Source organism: Apiospora marii, assembly GCF_038362585.1.
Source record: "Apiospora marii strain CBS 49790 chromosome Unknown utg000003l_segment0_segment0, whole genome shotgun sequence".
Classification (NCBI taxonomy): domain Eukaryota; kingdom Fungi; phylum Ascomycota; class Sordariomycetes; order Amphisphaeriales; family Apiosporaceae; genus Apiospora; species Apiospora marii.
This window is the reverse complement of record NW_027117374.1, coordinates 3,196,210-3,208,710: the sequence shown is the minus strand read 5'-3', so window position 1 is coordinate 3,208,710 and position 12,501 is coordinate 3,196,210. Positions and strand designations below refer to the sequence as shown.

The 12,501-nt window shown below is 53.0% G+C and overlaps 4 protein-coding genes across 4 annotated transcripts; 2 read left to right on the top strand and 2 right to left on the bottom strand.

The window, feature by feature from the left end:
• Positions 1-1,465: 1,465 nt before the first annotated feature.
• PG985_004549 (uncharacterized protein) lies at positions 1,466-2,813 on the bottom strand (the record flags this gene model as incomplete). Its single annotated transcript, XM_066824318.1, has 3 exons — positions 1,466-1,499; positions 1,559-2,693; positions 2,750-2,813. 3 exons carry the CDS (start codon positions 2,811-2,813, stop codon positions 1,466-1,468), a joined length of 1,233 nt encoding a protein of 410 aa, XP_066687478.1.
• Positions 2,814-5,331: 2,518 nt separating this feature from the next.
• PG985_004548 (uncharacterized protein) lies at positions 5,332-6,750 on the top strand (the record flags this gene model as incomplete). The annotated part of the gene is made up of 4 exons (XM_066824317.1): positions 5,332-5,428; positions 6,140-6,462; positions 6,517-6,565; positions 6,620-6,750. The coding sequence occupies 4 exons, from the start codon at positions 5,332-5,334 to the stop codon at positions 6,748-6,750; spliced, it is 600 nt and encodes a 199-aa protein (XP_066687477.1).
• Positions 6,751-7,455: 705 nt separating this feature from the next.
• PG985_004547 (Metallo-dependent phosphatase-like protein) lies at positions 7,456-8,629 on the bottom strand (the record flags this gene model as incomplete). Its single annotated transcript, XM_066824316.1, has 2 exons — positions 7,456-8,402; positions 8,614-8,629. 2 exons carry the CDS (start codon positions 8,627-8,629, stop codon positions 7,456-7,458), a joined length of 963 nt encoding a protein of 320 aa, XP_066687476.1.
• Positions 8,630-10,982: 2,353 nt separating this feature from the next.
• PG985_004546 (zinc knuckle protein) lies at positions 10,983-12,457 on the top strand (the record flags this gene model as incomplete). Its single annotated transcript, XM_066824315.1, has 4 exons — positions 10,983-11,095; positions 11,167-11,328; positions 11,450-12,390; positions 12,447-12,457. The coding sequence occupies 4 exons, from the start codon at positions 10,983-10,985 to the stop codon at positions 12,455-12,457; spliced, it is 1,227 nt and encodes a 408-aa protein (XP_066687475.1).
• Positions 12,458-12,501: the final 44 nt, after the last annotated feature.

Genomic DNA, 12,501 nt, shown 5'->3' with positions numbered 1-12,501 from the left:
TACCGTTCTTTACCTGCCTTTGTCGCGTCCATGCAGGTGGTACGGACACCCCAGACCGCGGGGTAGCGCACCCGAAGAACCGACCATTGCCGCTCCTAAGCTGGGGCTGCTCCAGCTTTTCCCAGCAATTCGGGGAGCACTAGCCAGGGCAGCAACACATCGCGTCAGTCAGCAGGCCACTTGGCACTGTCGACTTCTAGCCTGCTGTAAGCATAAATACAAAGGACCCCGTCCTTGGGGAGATTTCAATGGGTTGAAGTAGTCTTAAATGACAAGTAGGCTCATACCCGTGATGAGAGTGGAAGTAGGAGCTTGGGTGGCTCGAGGACATAACTTAGCTTCTTGGCTGAACGAGAAGAATCCAACCCCATTCCTCAGCCAGAATGAGATTAGAGAGAAGAGGAAGAAGACATGAACATAGAATCGGAGACGGGAGAAAATCTTCAACTCCTTTTCAATAATATAAATTAATATGGAAAAAAGCTCGGACCTTCTTTTTGCTTCTTCGATGTGACCAGAGCCAGCCATGACTCGGAAGGTATGAGAAGTTTTGATAAGAGGAAAGTGCAAATGAAGGCGGTCAGCAAGGGCTCTTGCCGATAAAGACAGCAAACGCCCACGACCCTGAGGGGATTTGAGATAACGGGAGAGTGCTGGAGAACAGGCCTGCGATTGGACAGGACCACGTTGCATATAGCAGGGTACAGCTTCACAATCTGTGCCTATGTCTTGGTTGGCAAGACCATCATGGCACTATTATAGAATATACATATAATCCTAACTCGTGTAATACACTCGTTCTGAATACATGCAGGGCGTCATTGTTCGAGTTCATGCCTAGAAGAAGAGGATTCAAGCTTTTGTGGTTGTATGTGAAACATACGCATGCGCATGTTTGCACCGAAAAGACCATGCTGATATGGTTTTAACCAACCACTGGTTCCAATAGCTGTAGTTTGGGCTCAAACACAGAGACCGAGCAATAGTCATCACCTTTACTTGGCTCAGTTTCCCATACAAACCTCCTAGGTGACGAATCTTCATGACAAATTTGCAGAGCACCGTATGTTATCCAGGTTTCTTCCCATCAATTGACGCAAAGGTAAACGAGGCAGGAATATACATTATTTTAACGAGCGACTATATTCATTTCCAGTCCGTGCTACGGAGCATCGTGTTCGCCTTTCCAAATGTTTAAAAATGGGGCAAGGCAGTTAAAGGGGGCGGGTGTTCACATCGTACACAAAGCCTCTGCTTAAAGCAGCAAAAGCCCATCTTCAGAAAACAAAGCAGCATTTCTCACTGCTTCAGAGGGTGAAAGGGTATGGGTATGGGTATGTGCAAAAGAAAAATCAAACTATGGTCCTCAAACTCCCCTGGGGAAAAAAATCGCGTTGCAACATGCAGGCCCTATGCCTTCCGAGATAGCCCAGCCCCCAATTTACAAATCCATCCACCCTTGTTTTTAGAAGATGCCCATTACGTATGGAATGATGGCCCTGTCCGCATAGTTAGCTTTGCATTCCACGCTTATATCATCATGGATGAGAGAACATACCCGATCGCAAGTGTAGCACTAATACCGACCAACGCTCGGCTCCTCACTCGCGCCTTCCTCAACTCCACCTCAGTCTTAACCTTCTTTGACCGAGGCTCTGAAGATCCCTCGCCATCCGTCTCATCCTCTTCATCACCAACGGCCATGTCTTCAACCTTTCGCTTGCTCTTATTAGTAGCGTCAGCGCCTTCGACTTCCCTGGCAGCAGCTTGAACCATTGCCCTAGCCTCTTCGATCATCTGGGCGGCTTCTTCGGCGCTCGGGGGCTCATTGCCTGTTGGCAAGCCAATTTCAACAGCAGTGTGCGTTGTCTCGACTCCCTTGAAGACCTTGACATCTTGGTCAACCTTGACCTGCACCCTGGGCTCTTCCTCAACGGGCGCAAGCACTACAGCAGGCTCCGTCTCGATCTGTTCGATCTGGACTTGTTCCGTGGCCGCGGAAGAAGATGCTTCCTCCTTGGCATTCTCGGCAGCAATACCATTGACAGCTGGGTCGGCAACAGTTGATTGCGCAGCAGTAAGTTTGGTAGATCGCTTGCGCGGCGAGGCAATCGCTCGCTTCTTCGCGGGGCTAGCAGAGCGGCGACCGCGGGTGCTGCGCAAAGAGGAAGGCGTGGGGGGAGCCAACGTGTTCTGGGACGCCAGAATGGGATCAAACTTGGGCGGCGCCTGGATCTTTTTGGGCGAGCTCTCCGAGTTGGTGGTGACGGGAATATCGGCAGGGTCGAGCAGAGCGCGAATCCACGGGGTAATGCGGTACTCCGTCGCAAGGCTCAAGGCTTGCTCCGGGGGGATCCACACATTACCGGCAGTCTCTTCGTGGCTGGTGGTGACCAGAGACTTAATGTACTTGCGCTCAATCTCTTCTTCGATCGCCTCGGCATACGGGAACGTAGCCTTAAACATACCGGTCGCGGAGACAAACCCATCCTGGCTGCGACGCATGAGGAAGTAAGAGTTGGGCGACGACTTGAAGATGCCCGACACGATGCCTTTCGGCAGAGGCGCGCGGAGGTGCGCGTAGTCAAAGACGCCCAGGTTCGAAGCATCGAGGTCGGCGGTAGCAGTGGCTTGAACCATCTTCGGGGTCAGCTGGGTCTGACCCAGACGGCGGCGGCCGACAAGGTCGGTGACTGTAGGCAGAGTCAGCTCTGGCATCTGTTGGGGGAAAAATGCAGCAGGTACGTACAAGGCGGCACATTTTCAACCATCAAAGGGTTGTGCGTCTTGGGTAGTTGGCGCGAAGCGTCCATTATGGCGGCGTTATGCGAAAGAGATGACTTGAGGCGTGCAAGGAAGTGTGGCAATGGGTGGTTGCTCTGATTCTGGATTCTGGACTCGAAAGTGGCGCGCTGCAAGTTGAGCTCGGGAAGCGCGTCGAAATTCTCCAAGCTGCCGAGGTACGGTATTAAAAGAGTTGGTAATAGGAACTTAAATGAAGTGACTGTCGCCGTCGCATTAGTATGAGGATTTGATGGAGACGAGACGCGAAGCGCATTGAGCTTTTTTTTTTCGTGACGGTGCTGTGAGGTGGTGGAGGGATGGATAAGGCTCAGATGCGCGCGGCGCGCGTGTGCGACTGGCCCCGTAACGGATTTGACTGACCTTCTGTCTTTACAAAGATGTAGAATGCGCCCAACCAAACGGGTCCTGAATAACGGGAAGCAGACGAAAACCCCGGAACGGAAGTATCGAAAAAGAACTGGCGAATTGATTGGTTACCGACGGGATGTTCGACGGCGCAAAACGTCTCGATCTCTCCTTCGAGTGTAGGCTGGACAAAAGAAGGGTTCGTTCTCGAAGGACGAAAGAAGTCAGACTGAGGAGACGAGACTGGGACTTGGGACCTGAGGGAGCGAGGGTCTGAGGTGTAGGGTGGATGTGGGCTGCTAGGACCGGACTGGGGGGATTGTTCATGCTGCCAGATTAGTGAGGAACGGTTCGCGCGGAGCAGTCCTGGCACACTGAGGTAAGGACCGTAAGAACTGCTCTCCCTGGTGGAAAGAGTAACGCACTCCACTGTCACAATACGAGCAGCCAATTGCAGACCGCAAAACCGAGGGCCCCACGATTTCATCTCGCTCTATTTGAACTAGCGGATATAGTCTGAATGGGAATAGCGTCATTTTAATTCACCCGATCTGGAGGGCATATTCTTCAATTCAATTCAATCTTAGACAGGCATGGGTGGATAAAGAGCGCACAGTTTTCCCCAGGACCGCCAGGAGTATGGGAGCCCGGGTAGCATGGAAGGTATAGGGCATACCATCACAGAGCCTCAACATTTTTCTGAAGGGCCTCGCACCTGTGGCGTGGAAGGCAACCAGGGCAAGCAGCAATGCGTGAACCTGAGCTCGTCCCTCCTCACATATAGGTAGGTGTAGGTACACTGGTAGGTAGATCTCCGAGCCACGTGCATGGCAGCTAGGTACTAGGCAGGGTAGCAACATGCCCCTTTCAGTCTTCAGTGCGAACATTCCGAATCTGCTGGGAAAATTGGCTGCTACATACTCATGTTGCGAGCACATTGCCCTTGGCTATGACTGCGAAGGTTCAGTCACAGCTATCATCTCCCCCATGAATCGTACGTGGAAGCTTCAGCTCTTCAGTTGATGGTACACAAGGCATTTGCTACAGCTTCAGTATTGGCGAAGGACTCGGCTCGGCCTGGCGCCACATGCCTATGTTCTTAGCCAGCCAGGTCGGCAGGGTAACCTACATTGATGCATTTGCCTAATTCTGGCTTGGGCGTCGCAGTCGCAGATTTGGAAGAGGTTCGAATGTTGAGAACGACATGGATTGATCCAACTTGCGTGACTGACCAATATCTTCAATCACCGACTGCTTCATCTGCTGGCATTTCAGCCTTCTCTCGAACACACGTGGAAACCAATGTGTTGCCGCGTGTGGGCTAGATGATTGACCGTGTGTCTGGTATTGGACGTAGGTACGTAGTAAACCAACGTGACACAGTCTGGCCGCTACTTCAAGCCCACCTCACATGCATTCAGTCAGTCCATCGACAGACGTACCGTAGGGGGTAGGTAGGTAGGCTCCGATGCTGATGCTGATGCTTCCAATACTGTTGGTGCACTTTCTTCTCATGCTCAGACCGAACCAATGTAAAGGCCTGCATTGCCGTACATGCATTTAGATATCAGACCAGCATCATTCTGGCCCTTCAACCTTTTGCAGATCTTTCAATCCCCTCAGGGGCCAGCCAACCTGGACTGGAGCTTGTGCTGGCTTCTGGTGTCTGGGCTGCTTTCCAACTAGGTACCCCTCCCGTCAGTGTGTCCAGTGGCAGAGTGGTGCCCTGGCTCTCCTGGCTCCTGGCTCCTGGCTGTACGTACCCTGGCTAGCCTGCCTGACACATTGACAGCAACGTTCATTCGTTCACAGAGAAACCCGACAGCGACTGAAAGCGCCAGACAGTGCCAAAGCAGAACCCCACCAGGCCTGCAACTAAAACGGTCTAGCCTGGCAACTGGATGGACCCTCCTTTCGAGACAGCTCTCACTTGAAACCTCACACCCCCCAGCAGCCCAGGGACCTGACGGACTGCTGCTACCTACATCACCGCCAATTTGCCCCTCCTTCTTTTTGATATCCCAACCTTCCCGTTCCTCTCTGAACTGACAGACCGACATCACTCCCTCTGAGCTTCGTCTAATAAGCAAGCGTTGCGATTATCCATTCTTCCTTTCCCATTCTTCTCTCTTTACTCATCTCTATCTCTCTCCGCCCGCCCGTCGTCGCCCTTCGCCCAACATGGCTTCCACCGAGGAAAATGATCACATGCCCGAGGAGACTCAGGGCTACAAGCTTTCCCAGCCTAAACAGAGCTTGGCTGAGTACCAGAACATGGGTGCGTGATGATTTCTTCTTACTTGTCTCATTCTCTTAAGGTTTTGTTTTATATTCCTTCCTCCATCTTGCTTTCTTTGCCCTGAAGACGCTGGCTTTGGCGTGCACCCATCTTGAAGGACGAGCAGGTGTTCCCTGACTACCTGGGATCTGTGGGGTCGAAACTGTCGGTGACGATTTTGGCGTTGAGGCCTTTGAAATGTTGAAGCCCTTCCACGAAACCATGCCTCCTTTGCTATACCAGAGTGTAAGAAGCAAAAGTTGGCGACTGGCAAGAGTTGATTCATCTCACAAAGTCAACTGGGCCCCATCACGTTGGCATGGCATGAAATCCCCTATACACGTGTCGACGAATCAGCGAGTCCACATTTACGCCAACTTGCATTTCATAAGGACTGCACACATTGGAGCAGGCGAATTCGCATACTGCCAAGTGCCAGTGTTTTCATTGGTGTCAGGCCAAATCCTACCATTTCTCATGATGGATACTTGAAAAAGTCTGGATCACTACGCTTCCCCAACCTGTTCTGCCTGGCTGCGTAGCTGATTAGCCCCTGTGGGTGGAGCAACATATCTTTGTCGTCTCTAAGTAGAGACTGCATTATTGACGGGTCTCCTCGGTTCTCGTTTATATAATCTTCTTGTTCTCTTCCAGAATAGGCGTGCTTTAAGTATCCTGATGAATCGTAACTCTAACTGGTCAGCAATATAGACGCCAACGATGAGTCTCTTCAGAGATACAAGGAGTCCCTCGGCCTGGGCGGTGGCAAGGATCTCTCTGATCCCAATGACAAGCGTGTCTGCATTATTCAGTCTTTGACCATGGAGTCTCCTGACCGCGAGCCTGTCACCATCGATGTCTCCCAGCCTGGCAGCGAGACTACTCTTAAGGACAACCCTTTCAAGATCAAGGAGGGCGCCAAGTTCACCATGGTTGTCTCCTTCAAGGTTCAGCATGAGATTCTTAGCGGTCTGCAGTACGTGCAGCTCGTCAAGCGAAAGGGTATCAAAGTCAGCAAGGACAGCGAGATGCTGGTAAGTCGTATTCCAGACAAACACTGCCAGAGAGATTACTAATGAAATCAACAGGGTAGCTACGCCCCCAACACTGACAAGCAGCCCATTTACACCAAGCGCTGTAAGTAATAATTGTCAGTGAAACCATGTTGTCGTCCTGCTAACCTTTTATTAGTCCAAGAGGAGGATGCCCCCTCGGGAATGTTGGCTCGCGGTCACTACAACGCCATTTCTACTTTTGTTGACGACGACAAGAAGACCCACTTGCAATTTGAATGGTCCTTCGATATTGCTAAGGACTGGTAGATTTCCTTCATGCCGACGCTGAAGATGTCAAAGCTAGCACACCTTACTTGGCAAGGTGGGAGTTGCGTAACGATACTCTCCAGCCAGGCAACGCACGGGCTGCATATAGGAACAGAGTATCGATAATCCATGATGGAAGATGCCACGCACTGGGGCTCAAAAACAAATTTTCGTTACCATTTCAGGACTCCGGCTCACACGACCATTATGACAAAACACTTGGGACGTAGACTTTGGTAGCAGGCGGAAGCTCCCTGGCCGTTCATGCTTCACCGAGATAAGTACTCATGGAGGAGAACAGCAAGTGCGTCTTGTGAAAGAGCCGGCAATCATTGCATAGTTCCTCAAGAATACGAGCAAAACAAAGCAAAACAAAAACACTGATGCTTCTGAACGCCCAACATATATGTATCGTGCTCTTCGGGCTATGTCAGAGCAACCGTCACAACCAATGCTTATGATGATATTTTCTGGGACGTTTGCTTGAGTTGGTAGCATTGCCATCCATTCGCATTGGGCATGGCCAAGAGGAAGAAAACAAAAGGATTGGGTATTCGAATTCCTGTGTCTAAGTTCGCTTCGTCCCAATGGGGATCATGCATATAAAAAAAGTCCAGTCCAGTCCAGTCCAGTCCAGCGCCGGCTCCTGAACATCTAAGTTCTTACCCCCAAATACGCTATGCCTCATATCCCATGTGTCTTCATCTACAGGAAGTAATCCGGAATGGCGTTACCGTCCGCCTGCTTCTCCGCCCCCTGCTGTATATCCTTGTGCTGGTCATTCTCGGGCGCAGCCGCGAATACATTAAAGAAACGCTCGCCCGTATCACCCACTTCCAATACACTCGCCATGTTTCCGCAGCGGTAGCAGTAGTTGGGCGCGCTCCATACCGTGCTCAGGTGGTCGTCGTATAGCACCTGAAATCCCTCCTGGCAGAGTTGGTGTGCCCGGAGGATATGGGACATGCCGTTGACGGCCAGGAACTTCTTAACCACCTTGGCGCCAAACGTGTAGCCGGCGCCGCGGGGCGAGAGGGAGAACTCGTCCTTTTCTGGGTCCGGGTCGGACCAGACGAGGTCGGCCATGGGCCCCTCGTGGGGGATCTCGCGGAAGCGGTCGATGATCTTGATCTGGTCGATGCTGTGGATGGAGGGCGAGAGGCCGCCGTGGACGCAGAAGATCTGGTCGTTGATGACGACGCTGAGGGTGAGGAAGTCGAACATGTCGGTGAAGTAGTGCCAGACGCTGGCGTTGCCGTACTTGCGCGAGCATTCGGTGTAGAAGCCGTAGCTCTGGGTGACGCCGCGGCTCTCGTGGTTGCCGCGGATCAGGTGGACGCGGTCCGGGTAGCGCAGCTTGAGGCAGACGAGCAGCGAGATGGTCTCGACGCTGAACATGCCGCGGTCGACGTAGTCGCCCAGGAAGAGGTAGTTGGTGTCGGGGCACCAGCCGCCGATCTTGAAGATCTCGATCAGGTCGTAGAACTGGCCGTGGATGTCGCCCACCACCGTCACGGGCGCCTTGACGTGCACCACATTGCTCTCGCGCATCAGCAGCTCTTTAGTCTTGGCACATATAGCTTCAATGACCGACTCGGCCAGGAGCTCCTTCTTGTAGAGGCGCGATATGCATTCGTCGAGATCGACCGAGGCTACACGGAGGGTAGAAGCGCCATGTTAGCAAAGAATTCCACAGCGGTTGTTTTCTTCTTTCTTTCTTTCTTTCGTGTTTTATTTGTGTCTCCCCCATACTGGCGAGCAGCAACTGCGTTGATCCATCTCGATTGGGGGTCGTGTTCGTTCGCAAGTATATACGCTCGTGCGTGTGACGTAGCAGCAAAAACACTTGGTGGGATTACTAACCCGGAAGCCCAGGCATCTTGGCCGGGTGTTAAGGCGACAGTGGGAAAAGAGAGACGAGCGACGTTATAATGGCGGAATCGAGGGTTCTGGTGTATTGACAGCCGGCGTTTTCAGGTGACAAGCTTCCGTCTGCCCCGAGCGAATGTGTTGTCGTGTAAGCAGTGTGGTGTAGGTTGAGGATCTTCAAACATGTTCGGTTGCTGTGAAAGCGGGCGTGGGCTGGGTTTCTCTCAGATCGGGCAGTCTGTCGTCTCGCATGAACCCCCAGGCTTCTTTACTCGCGGTATGAACGAAATTACGGCAATCGAGCAAAACGGCTTGCAAAATTCAGGTAATAGTGAGATGCATAATTCGAATGCGACACGGCATCTCTGAGTGCAGAATGAATTGAAGAGCAGGATCAATAACACCTACATGTAATCTAATGGTGGATGAATCAACTATGGGAAACCCAGGTTAGATACTGCACTGCTATCGATCTGTACCTAGCCTACTAAAGCGCAAGCACATGGCATGGCGCTGGCATCCATGGAGGGCTGGCTACATAACATGTACTTCCTTGAGCTGCTGCAGACTGCAGCATGCCCCAAGCGCCTGGCGCCCGCCCTTCTGGCCCGCCCACGAGCCCACGAGCCCACCTGCACCCAACACCCTGCCGCCTTCTCCAAGGTTTGGATGAGGATGACGAGGCACCCTCGCCAGTACCTACCCTCGCACCTGGTTTCTGCACCTGGCCCTGGCCCTGGCACGACAGCAATTGGCAATTTAGCGATGGTGGCAGGCGGTGGGGGGTGCTTCGAGCTCCAGGTGAGGGGTGCATCCATGCCTCTGCTGCTAACGGTCGTCGGTTTTTAGTGTATCCGTAACACCTGCCTTGATTCATAGGCCGCTTGACTTTCCCATATCTTCCGGACTTGCTGGACTTCTGCCTGCTTCGCCATTTTCTTCCCATCTTCTTCTACTTCCACCTCTCAACCACACTCCAATCCATTCAGCCGTGACTTCTCACGACACCGCTGCGGGTGCCACCACTGCTGCGAGCCGCTGTTCCTCCCTCCCCTCGCCCAAAACTTTGCTTATCGTTTCTTTAGCTGCATGTGGTTATCAATTCTTGGATGCTTCGACTTGGTCGATTGAAGACGGGTTTCTAGTGAATCTGCTGGTCTTCATTGCTACGATGGTCTGGATGGGGTTCGCTCCTTGCTTGTTCGCATACCAGATTGATCTCAGAAGTCCCTACACTTCTCACGCACCACGGCCTTGCACTGCTTGACATCGTGAAGCCCCTGATCTTTTCCTTACATGAGCTCAATGGATGGAATATCTGTCGCCTGGCTGGATCAACATCTTCGCTCCAGTGCAGTTGCTACTGGTCTCATGGGTGTGCTGTCTGTCTGCTATAGACCGGAATTTTTGGAGATTTATAGTCCACCCCGTCATGGCCATGTTGATTTTGTATTCAATCGGCCATTCACCCACTTGTATGGCTTATCGTTATTGGACTATTGGTCTCCTTCCAGTGATCTTATCTCATTTTCCAAACCGGCCAATATGGCTCTTGAACAAGACAATAGACTATCATTACCGAGAGATGATTTCCTTTTCCGAACCGTTTTATGATAGGAATAATATGACCTTAGCATCCTAAGTCATCCACCTAGTTTGCGTTGTGCCCGGAGAGAGACACCGATTATACACGCCATCAATCGATTGAATGGTTTCTGAGGTCCAGATCGGGCCTGCTCGTTCTTTTAGCCCGAGGTTTAGCCGCCGGCGTTCGGCCAACCCCAGATAATCAACTCGTGCAACTTCTCCATTTCGGTCCTCATCTGAGACCCATCTTCAGCTCACCTGATATACATCCATCGCGATATACCGGAGCTCCTTCAATCAGTATATCTTATCGCATGAGCTAGAGCATCGACGACTCTGCATGCAGGCCCCAAACACGATCGCAGTGTGCGAAACGCGGAGGAGGTCTTCAGGCCAAGTTGGGGAATGTCCATCTCGAACAGTTGGTACTATATGGGCAGCTCATACGTGAGCCACAGTATGTCATTACATAAGTTCGCAGTCGCTCATTGTATCGATCTTTCCGCTCATGTGCCTACTACGCGCTGGGCTTTCGACGACTCTTCATGTTCCTATCTGCAACATGGTGCCTATCGGGCTACCATTGTTCTCCCACCACCCTCTTCCTTTTCATAACGTCGACTTGCGACCCTGCCAGGGCTTTCCATTTACTGACTAGTACTTATCGCCTCAAGGGAGTTGCGCGCTGACCAGTAACCATCACCGCGACCAACAGGTTGCGCCAGTCCAGGAATCCAAAGTCGCCACCAACACATGACTGCTCACTCGTCGCTAAAATGGCCGACAGTATCCCTGGTCGTCCGGCATCAAGTGAGCCGCCGTGCTACAACTGCGGGATGAGAGGGCACCTGTTCACAGCTTGTCCTGAGCCCACCAGAGAGCTCCCTGCGTAAGCCACCATCTATTCTCTATGCCAAATATTGAACATAATGAAGCAAGCGCGTACTAACTCTGTGACAGTGGCCTTGAAGCTTCGCGGGCTCGGCAGCACATGTCTGGCTCTGACCGGGGCGACTTTGACAGACGACACAAAGGGCCAATCGTGACCCGATATTCCCATCCCTCCAGTCAGAGCCCGACTGTTGCCCCATACCCACCACCCCCTCCACCTCAACCGTATCCGTACGGGCCTACTCATAGCTCTCCTCCCCTATCCACCTCAGCCACCTCCACCACACTATCCCCCGTTATCTTATGGGCAAGGATACCTGCCTCCTCCGAGACCAGCGTACGATGGGTACAGTGCTCCCGGGACCACCGGTCCTCCTCACGGCTCCCACCCGTCATATGGCCCCCCTTCTTATGCCCAGCCGGCTCCACCTCACCATGGATATGGGCCGCCGCCACCCGGTGTGCGCCCTGCACTCGGGCATCCAGCCGATTATCGTGCCGGGCAGCCACAATCTCACTCTCCCGCTCCTGGCTACCCTCCACCGCCTGTCACCTTTGGGTTTCCAGGCCAATCCCAGAGCCCGCCCTTCGGCCCCCCTGGGCTTCCAGTCCCGCCGCCACAGGGACACCCTCTCCCACCTCCCCCGCCCATCCACTATTCGCCGGATCACAGAGGGTTTCCCGGACCTATTCCGCCCCCAGGCTTTCCTGTATACCCCCCTGGCTACCCTCCGCCGCAGCATGAGGAGCCATACTCCCCATACCCTCATCGGCGCCGCGAAAACCACCGCGACGAACGTTATGCGAAACATGAACGCGGGGGCCGCAGAGGAGGTCGTCATAACGACAGAGACCGGGAGAGGCATGCATACGAAAGAGACCATCCCCACCACGAGCATTTGTACGATCGAGATCACCGTGGCCGAGGAGATAGGCATGGTCCGAAGCGTCGCCTTCATGACCGGCACACCGAGCAGGTACCGCGGGGCGGCAAATTCCACCAGTTGCCACCAAGCAGACCCGAGAGCGTGCAAAGCAAGAACCGACCTAGCACGAGCCTTTCGCGACAGGACTCGCTTCTGACGTCTGCTCAGAGTACCCCAGGCCATAGTGGCGGTACATCGGACCACCCTCAGCTATCGAGCCACCTTGAAGATGGCACTAGCAATGAGAAAGCGCCTGTCGATGCAGGCCCCGCGGAATCAAAGGTTGCAACTGAGCGCGATGCCGGAGCCGTACCCGATGTCAATACTGAGGACAAAATGAAAACCCATACGCAAGCCAAAGATCAAAGTGTCGAGCCACAGGCCCATCCTGAAGTTCATCAGGGCCATGATAGCAGCCAACAGCCGGCAGATGAAGATGGCGACGCCCCGTACGAAGGGTTCAGGTACGATGAACAGA